Here is a 20,586-nt window from a genome sequence, read left to right as displayed (position 1 = left end):
AAGTACTTATAGAGTTTTTATTTAATATATATATATATATATATATATATATATATATAGATAGATAGATAGATAGATAGATAGATAGATAGATATATAAACATCAATGATGTTTGCAGATGATTCACTTATTCAGCTGTTTTGAATATGAAGTGTTTTCAACCGCCACTTTTATTTCCTCTTGAGTTTCTGTGTGTTTTGCAGCAGACCTGTCATCTTAACATCCAATAGTGGCCGGCAAAAATCTGTTTAACTTTGCTTTTTGGCTGCCCACGAATTCTTCTTATCTGCGCTGCACTACCACGACTTGATTGCTGTTTTTTTTTTCTTGAGCTTCCTAGAGTTCTGCCCCTCTGGGAAAACAAGATGCAAGGTTTTATTGCCCCCCCCCCCTTTCCCATCTCATGCATGTTCTCATGCTACTGCCTTACTGCCAAGAGGAATGAGCTAATTACTCAAAAATGTTTTATTTTAGCTTCGGAATCTAATCTGCGGTTGTTTGGAAAACACTAAATGCTTATGTTTAAAGACGGACGTTTTGATCCGGCTCTGGATGACATTCGATTGTGCACGTGTTGCGACTGGTTATAGTCTCAGGGCCATCCTGAAATGAGGCTAACGTTAAATCCACGTCATCGAGCCACTTAAGACAAAACGGTGAACGCGGTGGTGGGTTTGTTGATATTTTGTTTTCCTCGCGACGCATCTGATCCCCTTTCACCCGACAACTCGTGGCTGCAGCATGACCGAGACTACACATGGACTTATCAGAGGACAGTTATATCATATTACCTGACCCACAGAAGGATTATTTATCTGTATGCATTTGCAATGACGTATGTACTGGAATCTCATCTGTCATATGTGTAGAACTGAGATTCATCACTGTCTATTAATTGTATTAATTACAAGGAAATTGATTAAAAATAGCACAATTAAAAATCAGAACTTTATTTTAATCACCTCATCCACAAATGACCTGCCCCATCGCCTTTTCTAAAAGGAAAGAGCGCTTCGTCCACATCTAGTGGCATGTCTTAAGTTACAAATTCGGTTTCAGTTACAGTACGAGCAGATTTTCGCAATTCGCCTCAGGGCTCGATCCCTATCCCACTCGATATTCATCGTGATGCATCAGAATAGCAATGTCATTTTTTTTTCTTTCACCGATCAGATTTCAAATTCATCCTCACAGGCCCTCGATGACCAACAGACTTTAATTGCGACTCCCGAACGGTTGGTCGGAGCCAACCGTTTAGTCCTGCTATTATTAACTGATTCTGAAATAAATAGCGCACCTACAAGCTTGCAGTATATTGCGTTTTTTTGTATCCCATCGATGCTTTAAATTATGACAGTGATGGTTAGAGGTAGATTAAGTCCAATAAATTCCTTCCTCACGCCAGCCGGCTATTGGAAAATGCTGAATTTCTGCTGTCCATTGTCGTCTGTGGGGAGAGCCGAGGGGGCGGGGCTACGAGCAGCCGCGTGATCCCACTGGCTGCGAGAAGCGGACGAATATTCCTGAGAGCTCCTTCACAAGGTCCGTCTGCCGGGAGCGGGACTGGGGACCCTGAGCGCTCCTGTTTGGGAGATGATTCGGGGATGACGATCTGGAGGGAAGCACAGCACTTTGACTGAACTGATGGGACACACATGAAAGCGGCCAACACTGCGGAGGTCCGCATCTTCCACCATGGAGATGCGTACGAAAGGAGATTTGCTCGCAATGTTTATGCGCGTGCCTCTCGAGTGGCTCTGAGGCGCGCGAGGAGGAGGAGGAGGAGGATGACAAAAGCGCATCCCGTTCGAGCGGCCAACACGCTGTTGCATCTGTGAAGAAAGCTGAAAAGCCTCCACAAGAGTGACTTTTCGTCTTGTCGGTGCACTGGAAAAAGAACTTCTTTTTTTTTGCCACTTGGTGCGTTGGCATCTGTGCGGACTGCGACACCGCTGGCTTTGTTTCGTCTGCTATTCTCAGGTAAGATCTTATTGTTGTTCGGAATTGCAGATTTTTGATGGCGCGCGGGCTGGATTTGATTTGTGCCATGGTAACTTCTCATGTCAGAGATTTTAGGTTCAAATGTCCTTTTGACATCTTCCCTATATGATGCATGCACCCTCTAACCTGATAACATGATACGATCTCCACTGTAGTAACCGCCGTCCCCCGAAAGAGTTAAATATCCGTGATCAACTATGAAAATCAATCAATTAGTTATCCTCAAAATAGTAATCATTGGCTGTGTGAGCCTTTCTGGATTTTCTCAACCGGTTTGAAGTCCAGTGGTTTGTTCAAGTGGATTAATGGAGCGTGAGTGTGGGGCTACAGCACGGTCTTTGCGGATGTACGTTGCTCCGCTTTCCGCAGATGATGTCACATTAGGAGTGAACTCAAAAAGCGCACTCCAATTATTTGTGGACAGTGTCACTCAACAACAATTGGCCTAATTTTTTTTGTCTGTGGCTCTTGACTCATTCACTCCCAAAGACGTTTTTAAACGTCTTTTCAGACTTGGTCAAGAATTGGCTGGTACTGAATGAGTTAAACAACTTTGAGATGGATGACAAGAACTGAAATCCCCCGTGTTCCATTTTCTGCGAAATGTCAGCTTTGCTTGGAGCGCCTTAAAAGCACCGTTCATGTCCCGAACTGCACGTTCAGCCAAGTGTCACAGAAATTTGTGCTCGCGCATCTTGATTTTATTTTATTTATTTCTTGATTTGCAGGTCATTTTTGGTCGGAAGACGCGCAACAGCGAGCACGGGCATCGGACCGGGCGTCACCGTCATGGGTACCGTACTGTCTCTGTCACCCGGCTCACGCAAGTCAGGCTACTACGACAACCGCCCTGGCTCGCTGAGCCACTACCCGAGCCTGAGCAGCCGATCTCTCAACGGTCAAAAAGAGCGCGGCTTGAAGAGAGGCCAGTCCATCTTCCTTCCGGTACTCACGTGGAAACGACTGGTGGCCTCCACCAAGAAGAAGGGCAACCCCAAGAAAGGCCCCAACGGTCCAGTTGGCCTCGTTGACCCGCTCACCAACAACAACAGCATCAATATTTACCAAAAGGATCCCGTGCTGCACCTCAACTACGAGAATGTGAGGAAGTCTCTGTCCTGTGCCAACTTGAGCAGCTACGAGGTCTCGGCGGGACTCGGCCTGGGGCTCGGCTACGGTCTGGGACTCGGTCAGGGCCACGGGTACGGCTGCATGAAACCCCAGCTGCTTTCTTCTGTGAAAAAGGCTCCCCGGGGGACGGCGGCCACGTCCCCTAAACGCGTCATCGTCCAGGCGTCCACCAGCGAGCTGCTGCGCTGCTTGGGGCAGTTCCTGTGCTGTCGCTGCTACCGGCTGAAGCATCTGTCGCCGTCTGACCCCGTCCTGTGGCTGAGGGCCGTGGATCGCTCGCTGCTGCTGCAGGGCTGGCAGGACCAGGCCTTCGTCACGCCGGCCAATGTGGTCTTCGTCTACATGCTGTGTCGGGACGTGGTGGACGGCGACTTGGTGGCGTCGGAGCACGAGCTGCAGGCCATCCTGCTCACCTGCCTCTACCTGTCCTACTCCTACATGGGCAATGAAATTTCCTACCCGCTGAAGCCTTTCTTGGTCGAGGCGGGGAAAGAGGCGTTCTGGGACCGGTGTCTCGCCATCATCAACGCCACCAGCTCCAAAATGCTGCGAATCAACGCAGACCCTCACTTTTTCACGCAAGTGTTTGCAGAACTCAAAAGCGAAGGGGGCTGCGTTCCGCAAGATTACGCTCGGCTACTGGATCGGTGAGAGGAGATTCGGAAGCGACCTTCTGGGTTTTGTTTGAATGCTCACGACTGCAGACGCGACCATCCGACGCTATCTGCTGCCATATGTATTTATTTAATGATCGCACCTTGCTGTTTGGGAAATTTGAGATTTCGATTGAAATATCGGTGGATCGGCGTCTAGGACGGAACTTGACAGGATTTACTGTAATGCATTCATCACTCAATTTTGAAGCAATGTAGAGTTAACTCATTCAGTACCAGCCAATTCTAGACCAAGTCTGAAAAGACGTTTAAAAACGTCGTTGGGAGTGAATGAGTTTTACTTTTTTTTTTTTTTTAAACGACAAATTCGCCCCAAAATTGAATTGATTCGCTCTCGCCTTCTTTTTGCTTCATCATTTTAACCAAGAACAGCCATGAAAACAATTGGAGTCCCATTTGTGTTGTTTACCTCGAAAATCTGCTCGAGTTGACTTGAATTGCTGCACCTGTCTCCCCGTCCAAGCCTGCACAGCACATTTTCGTGGCTCCAGTTGTCTCAGCTGCCTCTCGGGATCCCTCGCGCGTCTCTTTGAACGCGACAAATCAACACCCGCGGCTCAGACTGGAGTTCCCGCCGTTCTCTTCCGAGCACCATCACCTTATTTCCCGCGCTGAGAGCCTAAACATCCACGCAGATTGGATTGACATTTTTCCATCAGAGACGGGGAATCATAAAATGTGGCACAGACAGTTTAATCTGACACAATTGGATATTCCCGTAGACAATGCGGAGCGAGATCGCGACTGTCAGAGTGACTGACGGGAACAGCTGCATGTCGGTACAATGCGTGTCCTGCTGTGCGCGTTTTGGCTTTTGTGGGTCACCTGGCCTGCGGGGGACAGTTGCCTATTTTTACCCGAATCCAATTTACCAGCGATCTTGTCAAGTGTTTGTCAGTCAGAGTCGTCGTAATATACCCTACTTTAGCGTGGACGCACGCGAGCGGAAGAGTGACCGAGTTGTGAGTGGCCAGCCGCCAGGGTCGTCAGCTGTTCGGCCCGTTCCTGCGCTCCCTTGCCGACAGGCCGCCGCAGCAGGCCGGGTATTAATTAGATTAGCAGATTACGCCTGCCTGCCTGCCCCCGCCCCTCAAGACCTCTGCCCCTTCTTGCCCACTCAACAACCCCCCCGGCAATAGTACGGCGGCTAATCCAGGCCGCGCTGGACGGCCTTTTAAAGGCCCCCTTCCTGTGCTCTTTATTCGGAATAAAAGCATGAGACGCAAATACAAATATGACATCGCTGCAAATTTACATGAAACATTATTTAGTATATGGCGAAAAAAAAAAAAAAAAAAAAGGTCTTCAAATCCTACACAGTCATACCTCGGTTTTCGACTATAATCCGTTCCAGAAGGCTGTTCGAAAACCGATTTGTTCGAAAACTGAAACCACGCTCTTTTTAAAATATATACAGGTATATTTTTTTTGAACGCTCACAATGGAACGCTACACGAGGAAGCATCGCTTCCTTGTGTAAGGAAGGCGAGAGCAGTCAAGTGGCGCATTCAAGTGCGCTCAGTTTGGTCGAGAACCGATTTTCGGTCGTAATCCGAGGCATAAAAAAAAAAAAATCACATTTTTCGGTCGAGAACAGAGATGTTCGAAAACCGAGGTTTGACTGCATTCCGCTTAGACTGTGCCGCTCTAGCCACCCCCCCCCCCGAAATCATCTGACGAGATATGAAATTTGACCTTAACACACATAAACAAACACTGTGGCGCACATCCCTTCAGTGGGTAATCCAGCGCTAATCCTCCCGCCCAATCAGATAGAGAGGGAGCGAGGGATGACGAGATGAGCGAGGGGAAATACAGTTCCGAATCCACTGAGATTTTGATGTCACACGAGCGGCGCAGTTTTTGATCCCCCCCCCCCCTCTCCCGGCTCAGCCATTCAAATCCTCCTCTAACTAAGCGAAGGCCACATTGGCCCAAAACTGCCTATTCCCAGCCCCCTACTGGAATCGAGCCCGCCCGCCTCTGCGCCCGCCCGAGGGGGCTGGCGTGAGTCACACCAGTCAACCAGACACGAGCGACGCCGTGGTTCAGAAGCAGAAAGCGAGGCGCCTTTCCTTGGCCTTCAAATGGCAGCCATTTTTGGTCTCATTGTTGCTCCTGCACAGCTTTGACAAGGACACTTGTGTCTCGTCTGACCCCCCCCCCGACGCCGCTCTGCTCCATCCCCATTTGCGCACACACTCAGCTGTTCATTAGATTTGACACCCCAACCCTGCCGGCTATCGTCAGGACGAGGGAAGGGCACGACGACGAGGGCTGTCAACTTTTTTTTATGATCTAATGAGTCTGTCGGACAAAAGTTAAAGGTCGCGTCGCCAATTCTCACTCAAATGACGAGAAGTGTGACGACGACTTGAATCGAAAAATAATTTTGAAAAATGACTTTCCTGGCTTCTACCGGGAGCAGGATGTGATCCCCGATCCTTCAGTGAGCGACATGTAAAACGTGACACGCTGAACATAAATGGCAACTGTCCACCGCTTGACATTAACTCTGTCCAATCAGTACCCGGGCCGGATCCGGTAGCTGCTCCTCCAATCGTTCCTCGGAGCAGCTACCGGCTTCCAAGCTCATTAACCGGCCCCCTCGGCTGGAGCTGTAATTCACGTCATCCAATCAAAGGCCTCCTTTGAGATCTACCTGCGGGACAGCAAGCACACGACGTCTTCGGTATCGCCGTGCGTCACCGAGACTTGATAGTTACTCGGACCTGAAATTTACATTTGTGAAGGTGACGGGCAAATTGATGAGATTGTGAGTGTATATTTATCCGACTAGCCAAATGCAGAGACTCCCCTCCCCCAACAACAACAAAAAAAATGCAATGAAAAGTCTTCACGCGCATACAATACAATTAAGGCCAAAAATGGGTCAAACCACGGCCAAGTGTTGTCGTGTTATAGTGGATGTTTAATTGTTAAATGGTTACATCATCTTTGGGCAATTACAACAGTAAGTGCTAGAAGACTGTTAAATTGTGTTTGAGGTATTTATAAAGTATTTGCGATTGTCTTTTTTTTTTTTTTTTAATCTTGGACAAACTTTGGACTTGGATTTTTGTGGGGCAGAAAATGATAAATCGTGAAAAAAGGTTTGATTCAGAAATATTTTGCCACTTTCTTGTGTCATTTCCGATGGGGGGGGGGGGGATCTATTCGCCAACAATTTTGAGTCAAAAAGGGTACTAAATAGAGGTCACAAAAGTGGTTTTCTCATTGGAGAAACATTTTTAAATGACAGGAATGGAAACTGTTTCCACTGAAGCTGAAAATGTTCTCATGAAAATGTAGACTAGTTGCCACGGCTCTGTGAGCGGTGTTAAATTATTGGAGGGTGCTGCTGCTGCAGGTTAGCATGATCGCCTTAACGTGGTGAGACCGATGTAAATATGGCGGCGCGTTCCCCAAAAATGTAATTACAATAAAAAATGTTTAAAAAAAACGTCATGTATGGAGAAAAAAAACTAGGATAAGGTAATAGTGCTGTTGTGTCGTAGAATGCATGCCGGCTGGTCGTTTCGAAATGTACTGTGTGTGTGTTTTTTTTTTTTTTTTTTTTTTTTACCTGCTCATGTTTTGCTTTTTATACATGACAAATTCTTATTTTAATATTGTGTGTTGGTTCTTTTAATTTTTTTTTTCTGTAATGAGCATGTTGTCAACATCCATTAGGAATTATCATCACTGCTCATGCTAAGAAACACTGGTTCAAAAAAAAAAAAAAAAATAAGTTATTTGTTCCAGCTCTTGAAATTGAAAAGCATTCGATTTCTTCTGGCAAAATTCTGATTTAAACAATCTCACATGACTTTAAATTTAGATGGAGATCATTCTGGGGTGGGGTTTAGAATGATGTTTTATGTGGCAATTCCCTCTGGTGCCTTTTTAAGTCACACGTTATCAAATTGATCAAGTAAGTGGCTATCAATAGATTTTTTTGTTTTTCTTCCCATCAGTGCAGCAGATGGTGACACAAAGATGGCCATTGTACTTGGCGGTGTTTGTCTCAGGCAGCTCCGGGCAGCCCGCATACACACAGATTGTCTCACAAGTTTTTGTTTACGGCAGCACGTGGGGCAGCAGTGGGCAGATGTTAAAACGGAGACAAATAGACAAATATAACATAACTGTCGAGTTTCACAATCTCCCCCCAGCCCCGGCTGGGTCGCTCTGGGTTTCCATGGTTACCTTCCTCCGTAACATTCCGCTAAAACAAAGAAGCACATTAACCCGAATAAACTTTCATAAAGTCACTAAGAGTGTGTCGAAGACACAGCATTCTTTTTTTTTCCCCCGTTTTCTTCATGATGACACTGTTGACTATATGGATTATTTAATAAAGTGCGGAGCGGAAATCCAACTCGGATGTCTGAATATTATTGCATCTGCACAAGTGAAATCAAACCTCTGTCTGCAATCGTGCCAATTTGTTTGCACGTGGATTCATGAGGGGCAGAAAATAGCTTGACGGCTCGCCTCGCAGTGACCCGGGGTGCAGATGGCCTTTTAGCGCCCTGTGAGGAGGGCTGTGCTCCATCTGAGCTTGTCTGTGCCGTCAACCCCCCCCCCCCACCCCCCTCCCGCCGCTGTCAACTCAGGTGGAAGTGTTGCCGACCTCCAAAGTGCCATGGAGGGGGTGTGCAGCTTCGAAAACGTGAAGGAACCCTGCAGAGCGCCGACGCCATTTTCCTGACATTAAAACGAGGACACCAGTAGAGCGCCGTGGTTTTATGTGCCCATTTAGCACTAGACTGAGCAGCGGGGTGCCCGCAACACCTGTCCACCTATCTCCATATTTCACATTGAGGCATATCCACAGTTGTGCGCCTCAACGGCACTGATGTCTTTCCCGCCAGTCTTAAAATGCTTTGAGAAAGTGACTTATTCGCTTATATTGCTTTATCAGACCTCAGTTCAGTTTAACTAGGTGGTGTCCAAACTATGGCTCGGGGGTCATTTGCTGCCCTCTCACCACCTCAAAAGTTTGGACACCCCTGGTTTAATTGAGAACTAAACGATTATGAGATAAGCCTCTAATGAATCCCAAGATGTCCAAACATTTTAAATGTGCACACTGCTGCTGTTAATTTAAATCTATGAATTTTTTTTTCTCAATAGAAAAAAATGTTCGACATCACATCTACTCACAGAAGCCGCCACAAGTCGCAAGATTGTGACACGTTAGCCATTTCCTGCCCGCTTTACTTACGAATAAACTGTTATTAAATAATCATCAATGACAAGCAAACACATTGTCGCGACTTTGCTGTTAACACATTGTTGAAAGTTGGCATCCGACTTTATATTACGCCCGGCATATGGCAGCAGTTTGCCGGCTGACATTAGCGGCTAACGGCTAGCAGCTAGAATAAGATTACTAAAAGCAAAAAAAATAGTAACAACTCTACCAAAATAACTAAATTTGTTAATAATTAATAATTTGATATGTGTAGTTTCAGATCGTTCTTGTTCGATTGGTTTCTCAAATATGTCCAGATGAGTGCGCATCCGGTCTGCCGCCGCGTTAGTTTGGAGAGAATAGCAATCCGCCCCTCATTTTACTGTAATCTCCAACATGTGACCTCCCCTGGGGTCTGATAATGGAGGGATGTAGGAAAAACCTGCTGAGCTCTCCAAAGCAGCGGCGGATCTGCCCCCTGAGAGGATTTAGGGGCAAAAAAAAAAAAAAAAAAAAAACATCTCTGGGACACATCCGACGCTAAATCCTCTCCAACTCATTACGAAATCCGAGTTGCGCGACGGGTAATCCCAAAAAAGAGGAGAGGCCAGGTGCCGGCCTCTCTGTAATGGAATTGCTACGGCGCTTTAAGTGATTGCATCAACAATCAGCCGGGCCTGATCAATTCGATTAGCGCTCGACGACTTCGATTTGTATAAAGCGACGAGACAATGAAGCATCCGGGCAAAGAGGCGGCAGCCAAACGTCACACAGACAAAGAAAGAAACGATTCCAAGGCTCTAAGTTACAGTTTCATCGTGACATTGGGAAAATGTAAGCAAATGTCGGTGAATATTTTGCACGTGATGACTAACATTGTGGACGTTAGATTGGCAATGGTTGTGACCAATTTAACCCTTTGAGGGACAGCAGGTTACTACCGTGGACAGCTCAACTGGTCACCAGTCAGTTGCAGAGCACATATACAGTAGTGACAAACAAGTCCGCCGTGTGTACCAGAACACCATTAGTGACTTTACAGAATTATTAATGTACAATATACATTGCTAGCTGCTCGATATCATCGCCCGATTTCGTCACGTGGACATTTTAGATCCTTGCTGAAGCCCAATTTTCGCACTCGGCTGCTCTAAAACGGCACGTTGCGTCACTGCGGGGACTCCTAACGGCTTTTTCTTTTCTGCGTTAATCCACGCATGCGATTGGAATACAGAACAACTTGCAGGCAGCTTCCATGTCCTGCTAAACAAGAAGCGGCATCTTTGCAGATCTGGCCCCCGGGCTTTAAGTTTGACATCTATTGTTTGGACCTAATCATAATTGTTTTTTTGTTTTTTTTTTAAATTGTTTGTTTGTTTTAAATAGTGTTTAACGTTATTTGTTTCCTGCACCGAAACCTCCTGCGACGATTCTGATCTAATCCGGAGGACACCGAAGGGACAAGACAGGAAATAACTCTTGCGTCATTTCGGCCACTTTTGTGCAGTCGGTGAGCTCGATCGCACGCTTTCAGCGGATGCTTTGGATTCAAGATAAATCCAACTGGTTGTTTTTTTTTCCCCTCTTGCCTAAACACCAGATATTGTAACTTGAGTGGACTGCATACAGGAAACCCCTAAACATGACATCGGTGCATTCTTGGGAAACAAATTTTGTAATTTACAGAACGAATTGCGGGGGACATTCGAACACGCACGAACCGTTTGAAGAATTTATTCCGTTAAACTTGACACTTATTTCAGGAAAGCGTTTCACAGTTCGAATAGCTTCTAAATGCTCAAAACTATCACATTTGTTTGTATGTTTACACATACATTTATTGATTTTAAACTTGAAAGCATGTTCAACTAGAGGGTACCCAAGTTTGGAGGAGAATCCCGTTCTGGCGGCTGACTGGATAAAAAGTCTCATTTGGCCGGAACCAGTAGAATGAAACCTTCTTTGCTCTTCTTGAAATCGGCATGAGTTAGTCCCTCCTTGGCTTCCACGGTAACAGTCTTTGGTTTGCCACGCATGTGTAGCCGGATGCCCGACGGGCACACCTTCACGGCTAATGAGGTTTTTCTTTCGCTGAAAGGCAAAAAGGAGATGAACGTGAACGGAAATCAATCCAACTTTGCAACAAACATGAATCGTAGGATCAATAAAATTCCTCAGGGGACTTTTGACAAAGGCATTTAAAAAAAAAATGATAGAAAGGCGAAGGAAATCTTGTAGGTTCTTTTAAAAAAAGGCAGTGGGAGGAGATGGTCAAAACCTAAATGGCTTTTGTGGCGTGCCTAATGGTGCCTTGTTTGACTGCAGCAGGGTCAGCGAAAGATGGCCCAGGAGGCCGTCGCTTCTCCTCTTGGCCTTCAACTCCACTCGACTGTATTTCGAGAGCACTTTCAAAACAACCGCCGCTGTCTGCAAAGTGCTCTCCGCCGAGCAAAATAGCAATAATGACAGACGGTCGAAAGCATTCAAAACAGAAAGTAAAAAAAAAAAAAAAAAAATCAAGTCTCATGGTGAGTCAAAAGCCAAAGAATAAAAAATTCGTTTGAAGCTTTAAAGAATGGGCAGCAAAACAAAGGGGCTTGCTGAACGTTCAGTGGAAAGTCATTCCAAAGAGAGGGATCTGAAACAGAAAAGGCTCGATTCCCTCCGAGTCTCTGCTTAGTTCTCGGTCCCTCGAATAGTGTCTGGTCCGCAGACCTGTAACATCGGGCAGGCGCGAGGAGCTCAGCGAGGTAATTAGGGGGCGAGGCCATTTAAAAAAATTTGAAAACAAATAGGAACTTAAAAAGAACTCTAAAATGGATAGGAAGGCAGTGAAGGAATGCCAGAGTAGGAGCTGTGTGCTCCCTCTTACGAGTACAAGTCAAGAGGAGAGCGGCAGCATTTTGGACCAACTGGAGACGCTTCGTGGAGGATTTTCTGACTCCAAAGTAAAGTGAGTCACATATTGCACAAAATGGATGGAATGAGGGAAGCTGCACTTTTTAAAAGGTCAACTATTATGAAAAGACTAAACAAAATCATTTTGCATTCTATGCGCATCCGTTGGCCATATAAACCTGGTCCGCTCTTCCGCCCTACCATGTTTATGCGGCGAAAACTCCCACCCACCCCCCTGTTGAGCGATCATCTCATGCGTAATTCCTCCTGAGAAGTGCGTAAACAGCAAATACAAGTCCTGGCGGTTTGCTTGGTGCGAATGCAACAGTTGGTCGGGCTGACGAGCGCACGGACGCATTTTAACTGGAGGTGTTGGGAACGGCGCCGAAAATATCAACACAATCCTATTCGTGTCGTCGGCTTCATGAGATGAGCAGTTCGCACGCAAAACATTCCAAGTGGCAGCTCATCAAATGGAATTCATTCATAACGAAGTGAATCACAAGACTTTCTTGGGAGGGGTTTTTTTTCCCCCCCCGCTGACAATTTATATGAATGAGTATTGTCTTATAGGGGGGAGGAGGGGGGGGGGGGTGCAAATGATGATTCGCTCGTACCGGACCGAGTCTCTGAAGCGTCGCCGTCACGATTCCCTCTAAAAACATGACCCGCACTGAGCCGAACGATCCACACGGTGCAGTTTGAATAATTTATCGTCCCGTATACGGCGCCGGAGACAGATTTGGAGGTGCAGAGACGGTTCATCTCCTGCTTCCTCTCTCACCCTCCAAGCAGTCGGCCTCCATTTTTCTCCCCCCCCACCCCCCCCACCCTCCCCACCCTCCCCATCACTGCCTCGGAGAAGCAGGGTGCAGCCAATGCAATGTGAATACGTGCCTCTGGTACCTCCATCGTGGGAGAATCAGCGGCTGTTTTATGAGCATCCGAGCTGCGAACGTGTGGCGAAGCATCGCCAGTCAGCGTGACGCCAAACGGTTGTTAATGCCGTTTTGTCCCATTATGTGCCGATCGGATCAAAATCGAGCCTTATGCAGAGGCGCTCCGAGGGAATAATGTGACATTGGCAATAAAATCAAGTGATAAACTTTTTTTTTTTATACGTAGCCACTCAAATTGTGAATTAAATGCTTTGTGTAAGATTGCTTTTACGATTTGTGCCCTTGTGAGAAGGGCAAAATGGAAAACTTTTTTGGGTCCAGTAAGTCGTGACATCGAGTCCGAATAATGCCACTGAAAGGACAGCATCCCACAAAAAAGAAGACAGGTCCGAAGGGAGGCCTCTCATCGCCGCGCCACCTCCTCCTCCTCGACGCCATCAATCTCCTTCGTCAATTCGCGCTTCCGCGTCGTTGCTGCTGCCATTCAGGGTCACCTGCTCCAGGTGTAATCGAGTCCCCAGGAGGTGTTCAACTTCAACGGCCGCATTTAACCATCGCTTCCCAACACGAAACCATCATCGCCACGGCAACGGCGGCATAAAACCGCGGCAGCTAGCCGAATACCCCGCGGATTAAGTATCGGCGTCACCGCGTACATCATCGACAATTTCATCCATTATAATCAGCTGCTGACAGAAACAATTGGGCTATTTGGGCCAGCGGAAACCGACCACTTGAGTGTTCTCGGGGGGGCATTCTGGGGGGAAAAAAAATGAGTCATACGTGAACAACAGTGGCGCAAAGTGTGACCGCTGGCATGGTTGATTCATTTTGCACATGCCCCGAATCATTAACGGCACAGTAAGCGTCATCAAGTGCGACGCGTTCCTTGCGGTTGACAAATTCTGAAGACGCCAGCTTCCAATCTAAGAGGACGTCTAGTGAGTCAGCTTGAGAGGACACCGGAGGGGGGCAGCGCGCTGGTGAGCAAATTCTTATGTCGAAATTTCACGCAAACACAGAGGGACAGTGCAGGATATCGGCCCATGGAAACGCCGTGGTCATGTGACTTCCTGGCTCCATTTGATTGGTCAAATGAAGTCAAACGTCACTCGAGGTTACGTGAACCTTTTCATGCACCGCGTAACCCGATTACACGGTCAGCCGTCCACTGTGGTAACCGCCGTCCCTCAAAGGGTTAATCGTGCTTCTGAACAGGAAATATTCGAGTGAAAGTCAAAAGTATTTGTCAATAAAACTATGCTTGCTAATTCCAAAGGTTGAGCCTTTTTGATCGGTTTGGTTCGATCGAGCCGAGGCGCGGGATCAGCGCCGGCGGGGTCCCGTTTCGACTTGCTGATCACGTCGTCAAAGCGCCAAAGCGTTTTGTTTGTCCCGCTTTGGTCCGAGGTCAATTTAGAGTTGGCGCATGACTGCTGTTGGAAATACACAAAGAGTTTCTTTGAAAAAGGAATTGTTTTGAGGTCAGTAGCCGGGAAGACTTCGAGATGCGGGACAAAAGAGGAGTTCGAATACTTCTTATTGCAATTAAGTAGAATTTTCTCACGACTACACTTCCTGGAACCACATGACCCACCGGGTTGTTGGGAGCCGAGTAAGAAAATAGGTCAGCGTCTACACTCTATTTACTTCCACCTGGGTTAAAAGCTGTTGCTATAGTAACTCGCCATATGATCAAAACCGCATTACTACCACTGATCCTAATCCATCAAATCAAAAGTTGGGACCAGCAGGGAGCGAGAAGTGGGATTTGGAGGGGGGGGGGGCATCTGACCGATGAGAGGGCAGAAGCTCGGCAGCGTTTTGAGTCGGGCCAGACAGGCGAACACATTGAGGACATCTGCTGAGGGAGAATAAGCAGAGGGGGGGGGGGGGGGGGGGGGGGGGCAAGCACGGAAACGGAGAAGGCTATTTCGGAACTAGGATAACGCTACTCACGGACGGGAGGGGGGGGAGAAAGTTCATTTGAAATGGGCGCTTTTTGTTCACGTCTGCACATGAGCTGCGGCTCGGCCGACGAGGTCAGACGCCAACAAGGTTGCCGGTGACCAAGCCGGGCAGCGGGCGGCTGCTTCGTTGCGGCCCCCGTTCAACCACATGACACGACTCGCTCCAACGGCAAAGGGAGGGGCGCGACCCAGAAGATGTCGATCAATTTAAAGCCACGAGGCTCTTTTTATAGTCATAAAAGAGGACAAGAGACTCGACTAGAGCTAAACTGCAAAAGTTGATGGTATGACCAAAAATCCACCAAATCACCTTTTAAAACAACGAACCCGAGCTTGTCCGCTAGGCTGGGGACAGATCATACCTTAAATCCCGCCTTGAGCTCACTCATGCCCCCCGCCCCCGCCCCGTCCCTCCAGCTGTCCCAGCAGATGGTCCACAAGTTCAACCCACGACACCCCCCACCACCACCACCACAACACACGACTTCCTGGCAAGTATACATTCTACCACAGGTGTCAAAGTCAAGGCCCGGGGGCCAGATCTGGTCCACCACATCATTTTATGTGCCCCGCGAAAGCAAATCAAGCATGTCAAGTTTCACGATGCTTTTGCTAAAGTCTGAACCAAAATTTCAGATTGTCATCTATAATCCACAATAACAGTCATTACTCTTGAGTTCTGATTTTAAGACGAGTTATCCAGCAATTTGTTGTGCGCCGTGTATGCAATATGTGGAGGTGATTAAACATGTATGTGGTTTCCTAAAATTCATAACGGCCCTCCAAGGGAAACGGTAAGTACAATGTGGCCAGTGACAAAAATGAGTTTGACACCCCTGCATTATACAGACAATTGCTGTGAAATGCTGGGAAGATGTGCCTTCTGATTAAATTTAGTCTGGACTGTACCTTGTAACTATTTCGAATCATGTGCTGACATTCTGGGCCGTGGTGATAAGAGAAACGAGGTGATAGGAAGAGAAAGCCAGAGACAGGCAGAAAGGGGCGAGAGGTGGGGGGTGGGGGGGGGGGACATTCAGGAAAGATTGACACACGATGTGAGAAGGGGATGCGTTTCGCCGAGGGAACATGACGCATTTTCCAAGTCGCATTTTAAGCATCTGCTTCAAACGATGCCTTTCGGTGACCCAGTTTGATGCGACGCCGCACCTCGGCTGCCACGCAAACACTTAACGGGAATGAATGTACGTCGATTTTATTCTTGTTCATGTACATTTACAGAATCCCCTTTAGCTCGTCCCCAAAATGCCAAATTATGACATGCGTGTGACTCGGGAGCTCATTTCCTGACAGAGGCGAGCGCGTCATTCTCGATGCCGCCAACTCGCCACCTTCTGTGGGCTCGGGGACCACAACTCCGCCCTGACTTTGTTTCCAAAGCTTCCTTTTGCTGAGCAGCCTCATCAAGGGTCACAACCTTTCTCCGTTCGCCACAGATGGTGCCACAAAGGGAGTCAGAGAGAGGGGGGCTGACACCGACTCCCGACTGGTGCCTCCGCAGCACCGCAAAGCGCAATGCAGCTGTCGCAGTGATCCCAGGCGAACAAAAAACACACACACAGACACAATCATCTAAAACTAATAAAACTGCGGGGCCTCACAAGTGCCCTCTAGCCCCAAAAAAAAAAAAAAAAAAAAGACATTAAAAAGTCGAATAACCTGGACACGAGCGAGTCAGATCGTTTATGTTGCGAGCGATAACGACGTGCGCAAGCGGCGCCGGAGGCCAAGCAATCAAATGTACAACCGCATCATTTCGGAGTGTGCGAACACACAGCGGGCGCGCATCTTCCAGATGAATGCGGTCGGTTTGTAATCACGTCGAGAAACAACAGTCACATTTCGCGGCGATGGATGTGATAAATGCCAGCGTGGGGCTTTCGTTCACGTGGCAGGATTTCACAACAGGTGTGGACGCGCGTGAACAACGATGACCCCCACGTGACAGTGATGAATGCCAAGAATATGATTTGCATATCATGTGACCTTCATAGATTTGTTTTTTTGGGTTGAGGCCTTTGAACAGGAAGAGAGGAAAGAATTACATTTAGGAATGGTTGACACGGCTGCAAAAATCCCGATTGTTTCCCGCGAATCAGAGGAAACTTTATTTCCCCGGCACCGAAAGTATCACTGACCGTGTAAAGTGGTCCACCAACGTTCCCACCAGCTCGCCGACACGGTCCCGGTTGGGACAGAGTTCCCCACATTGGAGACACAGCAGAAAGTCGTCCTGCGAGGAGGTGTGCAGCGCCACCATCTGGTCGACCCCGCTGGTCACGCTCAGTCCTGTTAGCTGTGAATATCAACACAGGAGTCGCGCTTAGAAAGCCTTGTGAACTTTTCGTGAGCCGTTTTTTTTTTTTCTCCTTCCTATCATGGGATCGAGCTGTGAAAAGATTGATGTTTCTGCCCTGTCAAACGTTTCAATGATTTTTACTTCTTGTTAACTACCCGGCACTGCTTGGTTGCTGCTTTTCCCCAGCATTTTAATTGCTCACGTGCACCCATACGCACACAAGCATGACTGGTCTCCTTTCAGACTAGAGACCCAAATGGCTCACAACAAATTGCCGTTATCGACGGCATCCCCGTTTTTTTTACTGCACGTCCAGCATGTCGTGGTTTTAAAGCGCAAGATCGAGAGCTGAAAACACGCCAGAGGTTAGACAGTATCATCGGGTGGCGGCAGCAGGAGCAATAGAGTGGCTAAAGATAGCCGCCATTAGGCACCGTTGCTCATACTGAGGGCTGGGAGTCGTATCCGGGTCAGATGCTAAGAGAATAAAACGACTTGAAGAAAAGTAGACCGCTGCTCTGTCATGCCGTACATCGCGTTCGTTGAATTACGGCTTCGTCGACTTTTAACCGAGCAGCAACCAAATGAGGCCATCGCCGCCGATCACTTCCCGTTGCCACATCCAATATGGAAGGCATGTTGACATACGATTCAGCGAATGTTGATAACTTACGCTGTCCAAAGGAATTCTCTTAAGGACCTTGAATTGTTTCTTTGGCTCTAATTTGTAGAAGCACCCGTCTGTGACGAGCACGCCGCGGTCGGTGCTCTTGTTGAACCGATTCACCTATGAAAGAGCACAAAGAGAGAAAAAAAAAGGGTTGTGGCTCACAATTTGAGTGGTTTATTTATTTAGTTATTTTTTTATCACTTACAGGATCTTCCCAGCTATGAAAAATAGTTGAGAATGTTCGGCTCAATGGCCAGAAACGCACCAAACAAATCCTCTGAATGGAATTTTAAAGCGCCACCTCGATTTAGATGGCTGCACTCTCCGGGTGTCCTCGATACGAAAAAATGTGGCCATTAGCAGCCACCGGGAGATGCTAAGAGCAAATTCGGCACAATCACAAGCAAGGCTTCGGCTGACTGCGCTCACTTGTCGGACTTCCAGAGTCTATTTGACTCTTCTTCCTTTGCTTTCAATGTGGCTTTTTTGTTGAACTACTGCACGGTGTACACAGGTAAGTTCTTCTTACTTCACTATTTTTATTCTGGCATTTACCGATATGCGTTTACGAGAGAAAGAACCAAACCTTTCCTTGAAATCCTTGAACAGTGACGGCAAGTGAGCAGAAACACGTTTTCATTTGCGGGCATTTCCCATGTGATTCACCTTCCGGCAGAAGCCCGAGAAAAGGACTTGACTGTACTCTTCTTTGTTCCTCAGCTCCCGGGAGACGCGTGCAAAGCCAGAACTGGATCGAGGGCAGTCTCGCACCTGCGGGGATCAAAGCTTTGTATTATTGCAACTGCAAGGATTGGACGGGTGCGCGTCTCACTAGCCAGTGGCGGCCATTGTATGTGACAGGCGGTGGAAACAAATCGTGTTGTGATAAGGTCTTCGGTTGATTGGCGAACATCAGCAGCTGCCTACGATGACGCCTTTGTGGCCGAGTTGATAATTTTCAGACAGTAATGCGGGATTTTATTGCCACTCTCAGTCTAGTCTGGTTATTATCAGCCAATTATATTACTTTTTTTTTATGAGAAAATTGTCATGCGGTCGGTATGGAGAGTTGATGCAACACAATATGAACCTTACTGTGCAAGCCAAAATGACATATTTTGCCTACCATTACCACTTATCAAATATGTTTCTTTGACACCAGAAAAAAAAATCACATTGACAAAAACCTCTCACTCAAACCAAAAAAAAAAAAAACTCCCTTGCCGACCAAAACTACTCTGAAACATGAAAACATCTGCAAAAAAAACCCTGATGCATACGCGAAATAAACCTCATACACACACAAAAAAAATCTTGTAGACAACAAAAAAATGGCACCATGACTATAAATTTTGTCCAAAAAAACCACACCCAAAAAAACATTGCATCAAAAACCCCAACTACAACAGATTTCACCACAAAAACAAAAAAAAACCTCAAAATCACACCCAAAAATAACATCCATTTATCCTACTCACCAAAAACCCATCAACTAAAGGAAAAAAAAAAAACCCAGACGCATACAGAAACAATTTTACCTAAGTGTGCCCCTATTTTGCATATGTGAAATTATGCCTGCTTGACATCAGCAAAAGACTATCTGATGTGAACAACAACCTACACAAAACAAACAATCAGGCTTCCAATAAATAATTATAATAATACAACTAATCCAGCTATCTGGAGAATCATTTGTTCTATTGAATGCAATCCGTTGCTTCAGAACTTTTGCCCTACTTGTTTTCCTCTGTGTACTCGTTCTTTCACGGGGCATGCTGAATGACACGCATTTATAGGTCTCGGTAGAATTAACACCAATCACGTGAAGCCGGCGGCCCCCGAATGAGACTTTTGAGTCACAAGCCGTCACAAACGCATGTGAGGAGTGACTCAGGACTGTGCCGAAGTCATGCTGGCGCTCCCTGAAGGCATCTCCGAAAGCCTTGTGGCCCCGCAAACAAGCTCAGATTAGCTACTCAAAGATCAGAGGGTGGGATTCATTGGGGGGGGGGGGGGCTCACAAGTGCCCCCCCGGTCACATTATTTGCTTGCTGGATTTGTCACATGCGCTCCGTGGAATTTCATAAAAGATTATCGTCCAGTGTAAAAACACAGCAAGTCATTTAGGTTGCATTTAGCATGCAAAACTCACGTGGGAAAAAGATTTAAAAATAGGATCTAAAAGGCAATCGATTTTTATCGTCTCCGTCTTTAAAGTCACAAGGACGCAGTAAAAGGGCTTGTGGCGAGGGGAAATTTCAAGACACTCTCGATCCGAGAGCAGTGGTTCTCCAAAGTGTGCTACACGTCATGCAAGTGGTAGGCCGGCTCCCCCTAGTGGTATCTGAAAGAACCACTGCCGAGGTAAGTCCAGTTCGGTTTTATTTAACCTTTGAAGTTCAATATGTTTGCATTGAATCTTTACAGGTCGTTTGTACACATTTATTTGCGTACATTTTTTTTATTTAACTTTTATATCCAATACAGTCTAACTGAATCATTTCAGGACTGTTTTTTTTTTTTTAATCATCCAATATTTTGGTTCAGTGTTAATGTTCAAGCTGGGCCTAATTTTACCACGACGAGCAATAATATTCAACCTTTTAGGAATAAAACCTCTCTCATTTTTGAACACTGAGGCCTACTACGCGACTGTATTTCGATATGGCGCAACATAGAGTTATGGTATTTTTTTTTAAGGTGGTACTGGATTAGTGAAATGAAGCTTGCCGTTTTAACACTGACAACCCACCTTTTAAGTACAGAGTGTGAGCGTGCACTCTTTTGTTTTGTTTGCTTTTCCTCAAGAGAACAGCTGACTC

The 20,586-nt window shown here is 46.8% G+C and overlaps 2 protein-coding genes across 4 annotated transcripts in view; one reads left to right on the top strand and one right to left on the bottom strand.

Annotated features, from left to right (window-relative positions):
• Nucleotides 1–935: 935 nt before the first annotated feature.
• Nucleotides 936–20,586, bottom strand: part of myo1g (myosin IG) — a 28,913-nt gene continuing 9,262 nt past the window's right edge. For 2 of the 3 annotated variants that reach the window (XM_086136288.1, XM_086136289.1), the window contains 4 exons: nt 18,431–18,535; nt 17,768–17,881; nt 16,934–17,091; nt 10,726–11,098 (listed from right to left, as the gene is read on the bottom strand). In XM_086136288.1, coding sequence (XP_085992414.1) covers nt 10,936–11,098; nt 16,934–17,091; nt 17,768–17,881; nt 18,431–18,535 — 540 coding nt within the window. In that variant the 3' untranslated portion in view covers nt 10,726–10,935. Of the gene's footprint in view, nt 1,614–4,216; nt 4,427–10,725; nt 11,099–16,933; nt 17,092–17,767; nt 17,882–18,430; nt 18,536–20,586 lie in introns of those variants that run through there. The other variant, XR_015103659.1, reaches the window with a different exon arrangement.
• LOC147190834 (cyclin-dependent kinase 5 activator 1) lies at nt 2,792–8,188 on the top strand. The gene has a single exon (XM_086136290.1). It carries the CDS (start codon nt 2,792–2,794, stop codon nt 3,782–3,784), a length of 993 nt encoding a protein of 330 aa, XP_085992416.1. The 3' UTR covers nt 3,785–8,188.

The sequence above is a fragment of the Hippocampus guttulatus genome, chromosome 18 (genome assembly GCF_054856545.1).
Source record: "Hippocampus guttulatus isolate MCC_2025c chromosome 18, RoL_Hgut_1.0, whole genome shotgun sequence".
NCBI lineage: Eukaryota > Metazoa > Chordata > Actinopteri > Syngnathiformes > Syngnathidae > Hippocampus > Hippocampus guttulatus.
The sequence above is the reverse complement of the archived record's forward strand: the minus strand, read 5'-3'. Positions and strand labels throughout refer to the sequence as shown.

Excerpts from the sequence above, each read along its gene's own strand:
- LOC147190834 (XM_086136290.1), top strand. The coding sequence starts at position 2,792 with ATGGGTACCGTACTGTCTCTGTCACCCGGCTCACGCAAGTCAGGCTAC.